This window comes from Pteropus alecto, unplaced genomic scaffold (assembly GCF_000325575.1).
Source record: "Pteropus alecto unplaced genomic scaffold, ASM32557v1 scaffold103, whole genome shotgun sequence".
Lineage (NCBI taxonomy): Eukaryota > Metazoa > Chordata > Mammalia > Chiroptera > Pteropodidae > Pteropus > Pteropus alecto.
The window spans coordinates 3,010,334-3,029,276 of NW_006436288.1; the positions used below are offsets into that span (position 1 = coordinate 3,010,334).

Below are 18,943 nucleotides of genomic sequence, written 5' to 3' on the forward strand. Positions count from 1 at the left end.
TACATCAAGGGCTAGACCAATAAAGACATCCTAACTATTCTATATTCTGTATATTTAAAATATATATATGAAATTTAAATTCAGCTGGAAACTAGGTTTAACTGTTTTCTGGGTCGCCTGTGATTTGGAAAGGCTATGAACCAACCATAGTCCTAATATTTATTTTTATTCCCTTAGGCTACGTTCCCTTAAAATGCCACTCATCTTTCGTGACTCTATGCCGACAAAAGTGGGAGAAGCCATATCAGAGAGAGACCATAGATAGCATCGAGAGAAACGGTGCAAACACACACACTGACAAACCTGGGAGAGTAAATGAGTTGAGATTACAGGTTGTAATCTGTAAACTATGCTTTCCTTGAAAATAATTTTTCTAAATCTTTACAGGAAAAAAAGACTTTAAAACAAATCAATTCTACCCCTTAATTTCTGTTACTGTTCTTACCTCAGGGCATCAGGCCGCCTCTTCTGTTTCCCTCCTTTACTGTCGCTGATTGCACTTTCAATATCTTCACTAATTAGGTTTGCCTGCAATGAAAGACAAGTTACCTCAGAGGTTATAGATTTTTCTTGTCTTGATATGTAGGTTACAACAGAAAAAGAGATTATGTTCCCTGTCTGAATCAGTGTCTTGACGCAAAAGAAAAGTGTGTTTTTTTTAAATATGCTTTCAAAACATACTGTTTTTTTTTTAATTGGGAACTTTATAATGACAAGATTTAAAATCTAAAAAACTTTAAAAATATTATTTAATCCAAATTCCTTTAGTTTAAAAACAGCTATCCTCACATAATAGGCGAATAGAGAAATGATTTGCATATGCTAAAAGTATAATCATATGGGAAAATGTAACTGGGTAACTATCTCTGCCTGAGAAGAAATGAAGTCAGAAGAAGCACAGGCATGCAGGATAGAGTTCCTTCCCTTTCTCATCCTCAGGATCTGCTGGATACTCATTCACCTGCTGCAACGAATCACTCACTCCCACCTAGCAGAGCGACTCTCAAGGTTAGGGTAAACCTGCTATAATCATGAGATGAACCCCAATACCAAGCTCTACTCTTTTTGATAACCACTTTATTTTGTCATTTCAGGTAAAAACAAAAAACAAAAAAAAACCCAAAAAACTCCAAACAATTAACTTTTTCCAACGAGAACATTTGATTCCATTTTCATGGGAATCAATGTGAGATTAGCAGCAAAGAGGTTTATCTTGTTTGGTTGTGAAGTTTATTTATAGCCAGTGATTATTACTGTATATTGGATTCTTGCTGGGATGTATTCATCTTCTATTTTTGCTCCTGCTTGTTCTCTGTAATTATGTGTGTTTTTCTCAAACATTTAAAGATTAGCTAATCTGTTCTGCTTGTTTTATAATTAAGGGAACTTAGGAATACTCATATGACGGCGTGCTGAAGGTCATACTGCTAGTTAAAGAGTACTAACGCATCCCAGTCCAGTGTTACTTCTACAAGAACATCCTAGTTTCAGAAAGACACTACAAACATCGTGTCGAAGGCTTTCTGTTATGTGGGAGATTAAAACTGAAGATGCCTAGAAACCCTGAACTTCCTATAGGGGGCTATCATATTTCTAAAAAAAATTTTACTACAAATGTGGGCAGGAGCATTGTATAAAGTCCCAGAATAAAGAAACTTCAAAATTCAAAAGTGATATTGTAAGATGATCCATATAAAATAAACTACATCATGTTTCATTGTATTTATATTTTTAATGGGGCTAGGAAAAAAAGGTCTTATATGTGGAATATGGCACCAATGAGTAAATGCATATAGCTACAGAGCAGCACTTAAGCTTTTAATTAGGACAAAGCGGTATGTAGTAAATCAGTTTCTAACCCATCAACATTATCATCCCCTATGAAATAAAGCAAGCCCTTTATTCTCAAAACTGAAATCCACAATAACCCTTAGTTTCCAGAGGCAGGGATTTTTAGAACAATGAGGCAAACACCAGATTTAAAATTAACTTTCACTATATTTTCAGAGTAAAATATTTACCTTAATATTTACTGATTTAACAAATCTACCCTTGCAAAATTCTTTATGTACTTTATGACTTTCCAAAGGCACTATATAGAAACCTGATGAATATTCCATACACAAATTACCTAAAGGTCATAGTTCTTTTCAAGTAATATTTTTAGAAAGTCATCTATGACATATATTGAAATAGGAAAACTATATAATATACTATTTATAGTCAACCTTAATTTATCACATTTTAATGTCAAAGAAATACAGAGAAGATCAAGTGACACTTTATGCTTATCTCCCAGCATTACTTTGTACGTTAAAAATTACTAGTATATTTTATAATATACATGGTGATACATCATTGCTTTGGTAATGTACCAATCAACTCAAACCAAAATGATTTCCCTTTTCTAGTAATCAACTCATGAAATAAAGATATTTAAGACTCAAGGTAACTTCTAATGTCCAAAAAAGCATCACAGATTATAATCACTTTAAAATTACGGTGTACTTTGAAATACAAATCTCCAAGATATAGCATGTTACTGGTAACTATGCTCAACTATTTTCAAATTATTACATGGGGATTACAAATCTTGAGCAATTATTCAAGTCACATAATTAAATGATAAACTTTAAATCAATATCATGGAAATTGTCTAAATGCTTCATTGCAATAATCCACGCTATAATTAGTACAAAATAAAATAATATGGCAGGATTATTTATTGCCCATGACACATAATTTCTGAAGAATCAATTTTTAATTATAAGCCCAAGTCCCTCAATGAAGAATTTAATGTATTATCTACATTTTTTCTTATAAATAGAATATATCTGATATTTCTATACCACTCTATCTCCTTTTTATTTCACTTGGCCTGAAAACCCTAAGGAAGACACTAAAGGATTTGTTTTCCTTACAAAATTCTAAGAAACTAAAAATCTAGTACCTACTAGCCATATGATTGAAGTAAATAATTCAAAAGCTGCCAGAACATCTGCTTAAAGGGAAAGAAAATTCACCATTCTTTTACCTTAACTTCATCACACTGGAAAAGATGAAGATCTGGCTTATTCTGAGTTGGCTCTTTGCACACCAGGGCAAGAATTGAATCATAGTTACAGGAATGCATCACAGCTTGGCAGTGCTGGATTGTGTTAAAAGGAAAATTCTCCAGTTCATTCTATAAAGTAAAAATATAACTTGCCTTATTTTTTATTGTCTACATGAAATCTATTCCACAAAGAACTCTAGGCATTGCATAAATTATTTTTAAGTGCATAAATCATATTGACAATGAATATTAGTAAACACTTGTAGATATGAGGATGAGTAGGTACAAGGTGGCAGCGAAGAAACAAGGCTGGGCTGGATGGTGGGTGGGAGAAAGAGCAATGAAAATGGAAACATTTAGCAGAGGAATGTAGTTATGTTCTTAATAAGCAGAATATTAAATTTAGCATTACTGATTGTCTCAGATTACAGGGTAGAGGGGATGCCTTTAACACCAAAAAAAAAAAAGGTAAACTGAGGGCTCTTTCCAAAATTATTCACCATTTCACATCACATTCTTTTCCCTCTGGCTAAGTAAAGTCAGATTTTTGTCTTTACTTGAGCACCGTCTAGTCATATATACAAATACACATACATATAAACATACACATGTACAAATGTTAGGCTAAGAATAATATATCATTTGTACATTTTTTATTTCAGTGAAATCTCTCAAATGCAAAAACTCACTATTTAGCTGGAATCCCGACAAAACGTAAAATAACAGCATCAAAAGTATCTCACTAAGAAATATGTTCTTCAAAATGGTTAAGGCATTTGGTGGTATAAAAGTGAATAGTCTTTAACCTATGAAGGATCATGAAAATAAAATACCAATAGACTAAATAATTAAAGCAAATGAACTTTCTTCTCACAATCAAAATTCTGTATTTAATGAGATATTTAAGGTGCTTATCCTTACACTAATGGCTTCACACAAGTCGTGAGTGGTTTCATGATGTAACTGATGGGAGAAATCATGATTTTTAAAAAGAGTAACTAAAATATAATATCCTTGATAACTGGAACATAAAAAGCAACAACTTTTATATGGACAAAACATATACATATACACCACATGATACATTTATTCTAAATCCTAATTCCTTAGGATTCAACAAAGGTGAAATAAAAATGCAGGTTCTATTAAAATAAAATGTAATTTCTAAGCCACACTAGAGAGAGAATAAATTTTCTTTCTTTCCTAACATAAATTAAATAATATCTCTTCTCTACAATTATGTGAAACCACGAGGATCAGAGAAGCATTCAGTTGCTCTGTACAGTAAACAATGGATGAGATGAAAGAAAGGGCAAATTTTATCCCAACTCCTATCAGAATACAATGTAGTCATTTTCTTTATCTTAGGAGCTCAAATGCTTATTAAAATGACAGGGCTCAGAAGAGCTCTCTTAAGAGTCCCAGCATCTTACCTACCAGTTCTTGTGTGAAAGAAAGATGCCTCCTGTAGAGCTGGTGAAAAGTTAATACACACATAATCCTTTCATTCCAGCTCACTCATTTACTGGGATATAGCTCGGCCCAGAGTGTAATCAACGTCATAAAGTATAATGCCCCACTAGGACCTTATTTTAGCACTACATATTTTTTCCTCACTTCTTCCATCTTGTCATTTGTGGTTTAAAAAAACTGTATGCCTCTACGTCTAGTTTAAAAAACTGATTTTGCCTGTATAATGTATATACAGTATTTTTTCAAAATCACTGACAAAGCTATTTTATTTGATCAAACTTTGACCCATATTCAAATAATCTGACCTAACTGTAAATATAAATATTTGTGAAACTTTCTTAAAAAATAAAATAGTATAAATTTTACAAACTTACCTTTGATTCTAAATCAATCAGGCTCACGGCTCTGTCATCCACTTGAAGAAGCATGTCTTGAGTCCACACTTTGCCTTTGGCATCAAGCAATTTCAGCTTCCTTATTCCATCATCAATAGTTATCATAGCATCTTTCCGATCCAGAACAAAGGTAGTCAAGTGCTTATGATTGGCAAAAAGAAAAAATATTTGTAACATACACAGTGTCTTAGTACATATTTTCCAAAAGAGAACAAAGCTAACCTAATTGAAGTCAGCTAGCAATGAGGTGAGGGACAAACGGAGTTCTCTAGAACTTCATGTTATTTTACTAAGATAATAAAGTCAGTAGGTTTTGCCGAACAGAGGAAATGATACTTTGAATTATAAAAAGCTAAATCTATTTAATATTGTGCCATGTTAAACTACATAAACATATCATACAAATTCTAAACATCTTAAATGACGATCTCTTAAAATCAACCTCCCCCCATTTTATTGCATTGTGGTTATTTGAATGGTGATCAACAGCAGGTAATCTACGTGGCAGCTTGAAAACTATACACTGATAACTGAGAGTAGCAACAGCAACTCTAGTCTGTAACAGCTGTTAAACTTCACTCTACTAAAATCACTTAATCAAGCAATCTTGATATAGGCAGAAAACTGAAAATAAGAATAATTAAATATTACTTTCCCTGTCATACACTGTCAGTGGAATTATAAATTGTTACAGCCACTACATGAAACAGTATGGAGGTTCCTCCAAAAATTAAGACTACAACTACCATAAGATCTAGCAATTCCACTTCTGGGTATGTATATGAAGATCTGAAAACATAATTCGAAAAGATATATGCACCCCTATGTTCACTGGAGCACTATTTATAATAGCCAAGATGTGAAAATAACCTGTGTCCATCGACAGATGAATAAATTATATATATAATTACATATATATACACACACACAATCGAATAACTACTCTGCTGTTTAAAAAGATGAAATATTGCCATTTTCAACGACATAGAAGAAAGACTTTGAGAGTATTATGCTAAGTAAAATAAGTCAGATAGAAAGGGACAAAAATAATATGATTTCATTCATATGTGGAATATAAACCAAAAAAAACCCCACTAACAAACAAAATAAAAACAAAGTCATAGATACAGATAATAGATTAGTTGTTACCAAAGGGTAGCAGGGTGTGGGGAGGATGAAATGAGTTAAGTGGGTCAAATTTTCAAATGAGAAATGGAAACTAGACTTCTGAAAGTGAGTATGACATAGTATATATAGATGTCGAATTACAATGTTGTACACCTGAAACTTACGTAATGTTATTAGCCAATATTATCTCGAAAAATAAATAAAAATCACTTTCCTACTGAAATATTTTATATTATAAGCAAAGGACACCTAGACTCCAATTAAGAGCAAATATCTTAAAATATAACAACAGAGGATAAAATAAAAAAAAAAAAACACTGTTTAACTAGAACAAATAATGACTTTAGATAAAACTAAAATTAAAACTAAACAACTCACTGAAACAGAAGCTTAATTCCAAGAAAATTCTACAATATAAAATAGAAGCTTTTGTACTGTTTTTAACAGAAATAAGGCTGACAAGGATGAGTAGTTATTTTATTTTATTCTCTATGAAAATAGACCCCAGATTAAAAAAAAATACTATTTTAATATTTAACATGTAAGTTTCACAAGAATCTAAAAGAAAATAGTCAACACAATTTAGAATACATCATAGGAATAAAATTAAACATAATTCTGATTTTACTACCAATTTTTATGTCCCTCAAGGTTCTTTCTAAATTTTAGCAAACATCAAAGCATCTTACTTCAACATGGTAATGGGTTGTATTTGATACACTGCTGATACTGTCACGTGCATAATTCTTCCTTTGTTCTGAAAGAGAAGTTTAAAAAGTCATTATTAACCCACTAATAGTCTGAAGTTCACATATCAGTGTCCCGTTGCCATCTCTAAAACTAGTCTATCTCACATTTAAATACAGTAGTTGACAAGTTGCCATTGTGTTGTGTTTCTGAAAACACTCATTATTCAGATAAATTGAAAAAGCCACCAGACAGCTTAAGTGAAATGCAAGAACAATTTGATCCAATATAAATTTTCACATTGCCAAAATTTAACAAGATTATTAATGTTCTAAGAAAAAAAATCACTATTTTGTCTAAAGGCTTTATTAATCAAGGACCTACTATTTAGCAAAAAGATAAAAACTAGCTTGTAAATTTCATCTTTTAGAATACTAAGAACAAAAGAGAATTATAAATACTGTCATAGATACTGTATTATATGAGTTAGACTACATTATTAAAATAATAGGCACTGCAAGAAACTTTTACAACATCCAAACTATGGAGAGTGTTAGAGGAGATTCAAAACATGATTCCATCATACTGACTGTCGTTAAACCAATCATTTTCACACATCTACAAAACACACAAATGTGATACTCAGAATTATAGATATAAGCTGCTAGAACAAATAAAGTGAGGTAGAAAGTTACTGCACCAAACTATTTTAAAAGCAAAAATAAACCTTTAGTTTTCTTTTGTAAAATGCTGCAAAACCAAAATAAAATATAAAATATGTAGAGGCAATATTTTGCATTTGTTATTTTCTAATCAAGCAAGTTGCTTATCTGTAAATTCAGAGTTGCCCTATTTCTTCTAAAGTAGAATGCTATGATAAACAAACAGATTTTTGATTCTGGCTTTGACTCTTTCATTAAATAGGAGACTAAATTTGGGCAAGACACTTAACTCTGGGCCTCAACACCCTTATTGTAAATAAAAGGGTTAAATAAGATCAAACCTCAAGACCCCTACACTACTAAAATTCACACACTCACACACACACACGCACACGCACACGCATGCATGCACTCTCCCTAGCTTTCCTAATAACCATTTTTGTCCAAATATAAACACGTTTCATTCAGTTAATATAGAAACTTATAGATCTTCCTACAAGAGCAAAAGTTAAAAGTTCTGCTGAACATAAAAGCAAAGCAAGTACAAATTTAAAAGCACATACACAGACTCAGAATGATAATGTATAGAATTTTTTAAGAACTTGGATAAAAAATGTTTCCCAATGTATATAAAATTATCTTTTCATTTTTATTTACCCTAAAACTTAGATGAAAATATCCATATGCCTTATATTACATCACTCTGAAATTATTCCAATATATTCTATTTTTTGCTTTTGCAGCATTAAAGTTACTTAATAAAAACACACACACTACAAAATTCAATATCTGCTACCTTTCTTTTTTTGTTTGGATGATGACCTGAAGAAGTATAATCCATCTGGTCCTACCAAAATAATGTGATCAAAAAGAAAGATCTGGTTTCATCTTAAATTTTCTGTTCCAATATGGTAAAACATAAACCTTCACTTACATGACTATAGTCTACATACTTAAAGAAGTGAACAAGTTTATTTTTTTCTGATTATTAGATAAGGATTAATCAATGTGAAATATTAAAAAGTGGATAATGTTGGGGAAACCATTATAACTTCTGAAATACAGTGTACAAATCAGAGATATATCTGACAAAACTACTTTTAGAAATAATCACTATTTCAGAATCACCAGTTTGTCATCTTCTAGGACAACTCTCTACAGCAGGCTCAGAACATGAGAGTAGTTCTGTTTCCTTTGGTCTGAACTGAGGACAGCAAAAGAAATGGCAATGGTTGCCATGGTATCCAGTTATAATATGGAAACCTAGGATATTCAAATGCTTGACTCTTTCAGATAAATGATAGGCAAATGCAGGTAAAGGTCAAAAATGTATGTTTTGTTATTAAATATTCTCATTATGAAGTAGTAAGAATTTGTTCCCTCAAGTTTCCTAATGCATAGAGTTTCACAATTCCAGAGAAACATACTTTATGGAAACAGGAAACACTATGCGATAGTATTTGTAAATAGCATGATGGTAACTAACCACAGATTGTCTAGAAGATATGATGACATTTCTAATATTCCAAATTAAGAATCCATTTTAGCAATTCATAAACTACTTTCTCTCTTATGTTACACAGTAAATAAGATGTGTTATGAAAAAATACCTTTTAAAAATGCAGAAACACTATAAACAGATTTATAAATAATGAGTAGTTCCAGTGATTTAAGTCAATGAATAAATGAAGGTTAATATTAACATTTTAATAGGAAATTTTGAAAGAAGGCTTCTAAAAGGAAATTATAGTACATTTATTTTTATATGAGAATCATATGTATTCTCAATTACAGTTGTAAATAGTAATAATGCTCCTAAGCTGAAAATTTCACCAACAGCCTTAAAACAGTGTGAAAAGCCTAAATAAAGTCTTGATGATACTCAAGATAAAGCCTCTAATGACATTCATCACATCCTCTAACAATGATTCTCAATTTTGGCTGCACATTAGAATAAACTAAAAAATACTGCCAAGGTTCCACCCCCTAGCAATTCTAATGCAACTGGTCTAGGGCGGAAACTGGGCACTGGAATTTGTAAAAGCTCCCGGGCAATTCTTACGAGAAGCCGAGGCTGAAAACCATTGCTCAAGAATCTGTGCAAATAATAACTCATCTATTTTGTCTTATGTCTTTAATTTGAAGTTTTCTCTCCAAATTTATAGTGTAAATCATAGTCAAGTAGTGTGTTAAATAATAACTGAATAAATATGGTAATTGAGTTTTGGGTTTCTAGTATCATGAGCTGTTCAACTCCCAGTATAAGAGCAAGTCTCAATCTCTCTGTCTTTCTCTCTTTCCTTCTGAATCAATTAGAACTAGGAACAAACTTTACTTGATTGTAGTGTCATTGGTTGTGTTTTACTATTTTTCCTAATAGCTTTTATCAAATGGACTAGAATATACAAACCCAAAGAAACAGATTTAGGTAAATTCAGTAACCAAAAATAAAAATTCTTTACATGTCATTTTAACATTATTGAGTAAATATGCTGCTACAAAAAATGATATTCAACTTCTATATCAGGAATATTAAATTTAGTTTTCAATGGACTTTGAGTGATTATGATATATCAAGGTAGGTTTATCAATTGTAACAAATGTACCACTCTGGTGGGGGATGTTGACAGTGGAGGAGGCTATTTATATGCAAGGAGGTATGTGTAAAACCTTTATACTTTCCCATTAATTTTTCAGTGAATCTAAAATTGCTCTAAAAAATAAAGTATTAATTTAAAAAATTGGGATTTATTTAACTTTTCAATTAGTACAATGGTAACTATAACAATATGCAGGTCTCAGTATTTAAACTTAATTCTCTTTTGCCTGTATTGCTGTTTATGCATAAAATAGCAAAATCTGGAACAGCCAATATTCAGAAAATTTTCATTTTCTCTTTCTCTGAAAAAGGAAAGTGTTGCTTAGAAAATAAGAATTTGGCAATTCAAAAGAAAAGAATATAATGTAAAAGCATATGGGCTACAGCTCATATTTACATTAAAAACCTTTCAACTACCAGTAAAAGAGAATTCCTTTCCCACTATCCTAGTGTATCATTTCCATTAAGGAAAGATGGTTAATGGGAATCAATGAGGAGTACTAATAAATACAAGCTCCTATTGTCAAGGCAACTACAATCACAGTTTGAAAAATAAGTATCTGATCCAAAATACTGTTGTTAAAAACAAACAAGGTTAATTTTACAAAATTACATTATTTAGGAATTAATTTTACTTGTCAGTTCAACAAGTTGTTAAAATAGCTTATCCCAAAAGGAAAAAAGCTTTAAATTTTTCAGATAAGTTGGGAAAATTGCCAAATTATCCTTCTGAGTTGCATGCTCTGGCAAGCTCTATGAAGCTGAATTCTGACTCTACTGGTTGCCTGACTTCCTGGGCTGCTTACTTCTTAAGAATTAAAAAAAAAAAAAAAAAAAAAATTTGTTTACAAAATATATTTAAATGTTTTCTCCATGTAAAGTAAAATGTATATTGTATAATAATAAGGATGAAAGAGAAAGAGAAATGGGTTTTAACTCTTAAGGGCCACTTAAATGTGTAAGAGATTGCTTGGGCTTCGATTATGACAATTAAACAGACCAGCTCTAAACTAAGATCAGGAGACATACAGGAGTGAAAAGAGAAAGATAGGTACAAAAAGAAAAATACGTCAGATGGCTATCTGTTAAAAGTGGTATGTTCAGGAGTATTGCTTTGAGAAAGGTGAGCCAAACACTGTTCAAAAATATGGTAAAGTTTATAGTCAAGTCAATTATACAGAAATTAACTGTGTAGTTTATAGGTTGTGTATTCTCAATTCTTACTAGTACCTCCCTGAGAAGAAAAAAGCAGGAAAAATATATTTTCCTACTTGCTAATGTCACAAAAAAGTTCATATTTAAGGCTAAATTAGTCTTGAGAGGGTTTCTATCGTAGTTATCTGTTATTACTTTGCCTCCCAACAATACAAATCTCAAAGTTACTATAAATGTTGGTTATAAGAAGAAAGTATTATTAATTGGTAATTCTGTGAAACTTGAGTTTTTCTTGGCTATGACTTTAAACGGCTGATTATTCATGAGAAATGGTCATATTCCAAATTTAGCAATATCTAAATTAAACGGAAGTTACTTTTCTAGGAAGTTCAGCTATTCAGAACACAGCAAAGAATTCATACTTAAATAAGTCCTCTGAGGGGCAGACAGACATGTCACAATGTCTAGACACTAAAATTTGCACATTAATGTGTAGGTTCTAATGAGAAAGACTCTCAATTCCTCACTCGGAATCTATTTGCTAACAAGATTTTCTATCTAGATTCTCAGCAGATGCATATCAGAAGCAATGCTAGAAGTAGGCATGTTTACAACAGGGAAAAGTGACAGGCTTGGGACTCAGTCTCATGAAAAAAGCAGCCCCAAATATTCAAAAGGGAAGAGATTCTGAATTTGGAGAAAAGGTAAGGAATACAGCCTTTGAGCACATCCCACCCAGTACACAAGTTAGCGTGCATACCTATGACCCTGTGAGTCACTGACAAGAGATTGCAGGTTTCACACCCTGATAAGAAGGAATGTTTAATACATTTTACAAGTATTTATGTTAAAAAACAATGTAAAGTTTTCATGATTAAAGACTTTGACCAACAGGCTAACCAGAAAAAAATATAAAATGTTTACTCCCTGAATAACAGTAGCCAAATGACACTTTATTGTCATAAGTGGAGAAGAAAGAAATTAATATTTATTTTCCTAAGCAAATGTCATATTGTCAGGGACTTTAGTGATGTAGAGCCACTTTGAAATTTTTTGTATAATAATGAAGAAATGGCAAAATAGGGTAACTATAACTGCAGCATATTTTAACTGTTTTCTTTGAATAAATTAAATTAATACACATCCAAAAGAAGCGATTTTATTGTCATAATTGTGTTATTCAATACAGTTATAGATTTATAAAAAATTGTGGAAAAATAAACCTATAAAAATATAGGTTTATAAAAAATAATCAGCTGTTTAAAGTATCACTGTGATTAGTAACATCATTTGCATGAAACATCAAAATATTAAATTTGAGGGCCTCCATTAATCTGAACACCCACAACTAAAAGCAACTCTCCTATATCCATCCCCACTGCCATGTTAGGCTTATTAACTTCAATTTTCTCATATAAACTTACCAAAACATTATTATCAATTTCTGTTTTATAGGTGAGGAAACCGGGGCCAATAGGTTAAATCATTTGCTCACAATGGCAGCCCCTTGGTAGAGTGCCATGAGCCAACTACAGATCTCTTTGGCCTCCAAAACCCACGCTGCCTCTCTGAGCTCATTACTAACATTATGGTGCCAGATCTGAAAAGTGTTCTTACGAACAAGACAAGCTGCATGAAATTCTTGATACAGTGTCTAGCCTCTGGTCAGTGTGCAAAAAACAGTGGTCATTGTTCACACACTAAATAGGATACTCATACACCAAAGAAGTTAATATACCACCCGTGAAGGCAATTCTTGAAAAATTTATTCAACTAGTTTACTAATTATGAAAAGAGAAATTTTAAAGAAATTTTAAAGAAAAGAGAAATTTTAAAGATTTGTAACTACATTACAAATCGCTCCTTCACAAACTTTCCAGTTATAAAAAGAAAATGAAAACTTTTTAATGCAAATCAGGAGGCGAAATACTCCTAATGTTAAGTAAATGTAGTTAAACGTCAAAAAGAATTTGTTTGCTGGAAAGATTTGTTCAAACCACGCAGCTATTTCTGCATTGCCATCACATATCTATCCATTCACTCAACAGGCATTTACTGAGAGCTTGTTAGAAGGCATGTACGTGCTCCTGCGCAATTGTGCACAGTGTGTTAGGAGCTCCTGGCAGCATTAGCTACAAGGAGAAGGAAACATTATCTGCAACTTCAAGGAACTTAAAACTCTCTTACTTCTAGGTGCAATACATTGCTAAGTCTTCTTTCTTCCTTATAAATGCATCTTGGTTTTGCCTCTTTTTATCCCTCTCTTTATATCCTGTTTTACCTATACATTGTTCATTTTTATAACGAGACAAAACTGTCATATTTTCTTACAAGCAAGATTTTTAAAATTATGTGACATTGACAAATCACCTCACCTTAAAAAGGGGCCTCAGCTTGCTTTATATGTAAAAAGAGGGAAATAAAAACTTACTGCTTAAAAGCTAAAGATTATATTTTCAAGCCCTGGATCTATGATTTTATGAAGTTGCTGCTAACACAACATAAACATTAAAATTTGTAGATAAGGCCTACCTTTTTTTCTTTTTTTGTCCCTTATTCCTTTTTTAGCTCTCTGGAAACGGACTTTTGGGACTGTGGTATTTGTGAGAGAATTAATATTCTTTCTCCTTAACAAAAGTCTTAGGACTACTATCCATCCATATGCACCAAATCTACCTTCAATACGGCTACTAGAGAGACCCAAGATGAATATGTCCCATTACTCCACTGATCAAAACATTTCAATGGCTGGTCATTCTCTGTAACCAATGTATGATTCACTGATATGATTCATTCATATGATTCTTCCTAATATAAGCCATGTTTATTTTTCCAATCTTACTTCCCAAAGCACCACCTTGTACCCTCCAGTTAACATCAAACCATTTGCAGTTGATTAATTCATTATATTCATTCTACAAGTATTTACTGAGTATATATTAGTCACTTTGCTAAGCTTAGGTAATCCTGAAATAAACAAGATAAATATGGCCCACTTTCAAAGAACTTAGAGTCTAGGTTTAAAAGGATTTATGCTGCTGTTTATAGCATCCCACTGCTCCCCAAATGTCTGGAGACTAAACTTTCAGAGTTCATTTCAAGGCTCAACTCTTCTGTGAAATCCTACCTGACTACCTCCCCCACCCACAGAGAAGAACGGACCAACCCACTGCACCTTATACATACTGCCGCCCAAGCTTATTTAGCTCTTTATTATGACAATGTATTTACTAGTCTGCCTCACCAAAATGGTGCATAAGCAATGACCATTTCTTATTCATCTTTGAAATGAATGAAAGAACATGTAGAGAGACTATGAAGAGCAAGGCCTAGCACACAGAAGCATTTAATAAATATCTGTCTAGAAATGAGAGATTGAAGAAATTATTTTTACAAAAAAGAAAAAAATTTCCTTTTTCTGTTTCTTCAAATCATTCTCTAGATTGCAAGTGCCTTAAAGTCAGGAGCCATATGTTACTGGTCCCGTTTTGAGTACATCTTAATCATAAAATAAGTATTTGTAGATCTACAATTCACAACGAGTAAGCCATAGTAAGGATGTCACAATATAACGCTCAAGAAAAGTGAAATCAACGTGAATCAGATTAGCAAAGCCAGAGGATAAATGTATCCATGTGTGGTACAAAATCTATTTTATCAATGTATAATTTGAGTCTTAAAGCATGGTCACAGAATATGTAGGTAGAAAAAGAATCATGAAACCTTAGAATTGTTCTTTCTTACCATTGCCAAGGTGTTGTAGATCTAAATAATGTAAAAAAAATAAAAATTTAAAATTAAAAAAGAATCTCAAATTTAGAAAATGCTATAGGTTCCCATAATAGATAATAAAATAACGATAACGTCAATAATAATAATAGCAATTAACCAGGCACTATTCTAAGCATTTTACATGTAAAATGTAACTCATTTAATTCTTGTATCAACCCTATAAGATAGGTCCATTATACAAATAAGCAAAAATGAGGTGCAGACAGGCAAAGTAATTTGCCCAAGATCACTCTGCTAATAAATAGTAGAACTGGATTTGAACCCAGGAAGTCTGGTTACAGAGTCTTTGCTTTTAACCACAATCATATTTTGATTTTTTATTGTTGTATGATATCAAAAAGCCATAAAAACCTTGTAAAAACAAATGCCTTCCTAAAAATATGTGGTATATTTCATGAATCCTCATCTTCTTTTTAGTAATCACTTCTATCTTATAGTTGAAGTTTAAAAAGCATTATTTATGATGTGAGACAATCTAAAGAAAACAATGGAAGTTATAGAAGGATTGGGAGAAAGTCTGCTTGTTTTGCAGTGCATAAATAAATCGTATGAGTGCTACTGGTCATTCTGTAACAGAACCCAAAAAGTTCATAAGCTATGAGGAAAACATTCTGTCGACTGCCATTTCACAGTCAACTGGATGAGTCATGAAAACCAACAAGCATATCACAAGTACTTAGGTAGAAAAACCCACCTAAGGCATTGGTGCCATGCAAAAGAATCCTTAGAAATCACGGAAATATATTTCATCTGTAGTAGTGCAAAAGAATCCTTAGAAATCACGGAAATATATTTCATCTGCCAGCAAGCAGAGGTCATAGCTTTGGTAGCTTTTGTAAAAATTCTTTTTAAAATAATTCTTAACCTATCACTACTTCATTACAAAGAATACAAAGCAAGGCGTGGGTTCAAACTATAACAATGAAAACATAATTTGTAAAAAAAAGATAGCTAAAAATAGAATTATATCCCCATCAAATAAATAAACATACCATAAAGGGCCTTTGCACTTGGCTTTGAACTGTGTTCTCGGTCCATCTGGGAAAAGGTGGATGATGTTCCGTAGCCACTGTAATAAAAAATAGTCATTGTGTTGGTTAAAGTGTAAAGTAAGCAATAAAAATTCAAAACTGACAATAAAAATTCCAATGCACCGTACTCACCATGTGCTTTAAACAGCAATACTGACTTTATATTAACTAGATTTGCCAAAGTGAGCCAGATCGTGTTCTGGTGGTTGGCCAAGAAACAGAACATAAACCACACTACCTGAACGAGGACTCAGGTTGGTACAAATTGCAGCCTCCTCTCAAATGCTAAGTTAGAACTGTACTCAAGAAGATGCACCAAGATTGAAACTATCTTAGAACACTTTAAGTTTGCCATATAGAATTGAGTGTGGACAGTGTTCTGGTTATAAAAAGTTCTCTATGATTCAAGCTATAATGGAATATATGCTACTTTCACAAATACTTAAATACAATTAACCAAAATAACACTTTATCATTAAATTTGATCAGCTTTAACTTATATCTAGCCTCTTGTTACTAATACATTATGTGAGGTAATAACATGTTTGAATTTCTCAAAATTTTTTTTGTTTCTTCAGTAAATATTTATTAGCCCTAAAACCTAGAAGAATAGTAGTATGGTGGGGGAGGGGTAGGAAAACAGGGTATTGCTAATAAAACAAGTAAAACAGTTACAATAGAATATGACATCAAGGTAAAACTAATAACTATAACATCTAGGATCAAAGAAGAGCTAACTTTTTATCAAGATGTCCCAGAACTTAGAGCCAAGATGATATTTGAGCAGAGTCTAAACAGATGAAAGAAGCTCTTCAGACAAGTGGAGAATTAAGTAAGGAAAAGGCATGTGGAACTGGCTCAAGAACTAGCCTGGTGTGTGAGGGAAAACGTAATGTGCCTAGAACAGATAAATGGTTCGAGAAGTAGAGAAGGCAAATAGAAGGCTTAAGAATTAGTTTTTTATTATCTAGATGTAGTAAATATGTTTATACAAGGAAATGACATTATCCAAAATTTTTTTAAAGATGATAATCCAGAAATTAATGGCACGGTAACCAGATAGAAAGGTGCTATAAAAATTCAGGTAGGAGGTACAAACCATAAATAGGGCTAGAACAGAAAGAGTAGAAGTAAGGGATAGAAACAAGAGTTCTTCAATAGAAGAAATGTTATAAATGGATATTTGTTGTAAGAAAAGGAAAAAAAGAATCCAAGGTGCAGCCAAACTTTCTGACTTGAATAACTGATGACCAAGGTAAAGATGGCACCTGACATACTCCTGTCACTGGGTATCTCTTACTGACCAACAATAAAGAGATTTGCAATAATCTTTGTAAAAAGAAAAGGGGAAGTATAACTCTTCACCATGTGAATAGCCTGGTTCTGAGTAATGATAAGCCAACTATACACCACAATGGCTAATATAAAGTAATAATATTAACCGCAATATGCAAGGCAATGGCCACTTAAAATGCTGATTTTAAGTTACACCAGGAACCATAGGGATTGTTTGGTTTGTGTGCTTGACCTTTTTGTTTGTTTGTTTTATACAATAGTAAACATCTTGATAGACTGAAGTAGATGACACTTAACTCTCCTCAAATGCCAATATTTATAAAGAACAATAATAGAAAGCTCCAGAGAAACTGTAAGCTCTGAAGTAGAGTATATACTCAACTATGGAAAGCAGCAATAACTTAAAATGCCAGAACGAAACAACTTCTATGAAGTCACTATCACTGGAGTTGCTATTACACTTAACCATCTTTTTCTTACCAGACAGTAAATTTTTCATGATAACATGTCAATGTTACAAAGAAATTAAATATTAATGACGAACAAACTATGTAAAGAAATAAAACTAATATCTTCGTTACCAATTAAAACCACCAAATCAAATCCAAAAAAAAAACAACAAACTAAATATAAACCTTCCAACTTACTTCATTTGAGATGGATATATTCCAAAACCACTGGGATGATTAGAAATATGACCATTCATCGTGACTTTCACCCATATGTTCTAAAAAATGAAAGGTACAAAAATTGAAGGCAATAAAAAGGTCGAGACACCTCAATTTTAAAGTCATTCATTCAACAAATATGTATCACTGCCAGGATGATGCTAGAAATACAAAGATAAAGCTCATTACCCTCGAAGAGCTCAGGCATGAGAAGTACAGATGGACATATAAAGATCCAACTGACATTTAACATTAAAATACTAAAATTGTTAGCAAATTTATACGAGTGAAAAAAATCTAAAATACAGTTCTGAATCCTCTAAGTATATAGGCATAATTCTATATTCAGCCCAAACTTAGAATCGAATTGTCATTTTTATAAAATGGTACTTTATCATTTCATTATAAATGTAATATAGATTAATTCAATTTAAAAACTTGAGAAATATAGAAAAGTATAAAATACATAAAAGTACAAATGGATGGACCTTGAAATAATCATACTAAGCAAAATAAGCCAGACAGAAAAAGTTGAAAATCACATAATATCACTTATATGTGGGATATAAACCTAAAAGCAACAAAGGAACAGGACAAACAGAGACTCATGGACATGGACAATGGACTAGTGGTTACCAGATGGTAGGGAGGAGCAGGGAAGGGAAAGGGGGAGGTAGATGGGAGAAAATTTTTTTAAAGTACAAATGGGAAAATTATCACCCTGAGTCCTATCATTTATATAGTCTATAGAGGACTACAGACTAGTGGTTACTAGTGAGATGGGGGAGGAGGGGGTAGGTAGACGAGGTAAAGGGGATCAAATATAAGGGGGTAAGGGGAGGGTGAAGTGGGTAAAGGGGATCAAATATATGATAGCTGAAGGAAACTGAACTTTGGGTGGTAAACACACAATAGAATATACAGATGTCAAACGATAATGTACACCTGAAAATTATATAATCGTATTAACCAATGTTACCCCAATAAACTTAATCAAAACAG

At 32.3% G+C, this 18,943-nt stretch overlaps 1 protein-coding gene across 5 annotated transcripts in view; it reads right to left on the minus strand.

Moving 5' to 3' along the window:
- The window catches only part of EPS8 (epidermal growth factor receptor pathway substrate 8), a 152,264-nt gene that overhangs the window by 43,495 nt on the left and 89,826 nt on the right, over positions 1 to 18,943 (minus strand). For 2 of the 5 annotated variants that reach the window (XM_015590079.2, XM_015590080.2), the window contains 7 exons: positions 17,921 to 18,000; positions 15,939 to 16,015; positions 14,899 to 14,919; positions 6,741 to 6,808; positions 4,903 to 5,064; positions 3,035 to 3,184; positions 446 to 528 (listed from right to left, as the gene is read on the minus strand). In XM_015590079.2, the coding sequence (XP_015445565.1) occupies positions 446 to 528; positions 3,035 to 3,184; positions 4,903 to 5,064; positions 6,741 to 6,808; positions 14,899 to 14,919; positions 15,939 to 16,015; positions 17,921 to 17,979 (620 nt within the window). In that variant the 5' untranslated portion in view covers positions 17,980 to 18,000. The remainder of the gene's footprint in view (positions 1 to 445; positions 529 to 3,034; positions 3,185 to 4,902; positions 5,065 to 6,740; positions 6,809 to 14,898; positions 14,920 to 15,938; positions 16,016 to 17,920; positions 18,001 to 18,943) is intronic. The other 3 variants (XM_015590081.2, XM_006912656.3, XM_025047337.1) reach the window with 3 other exon arrangements.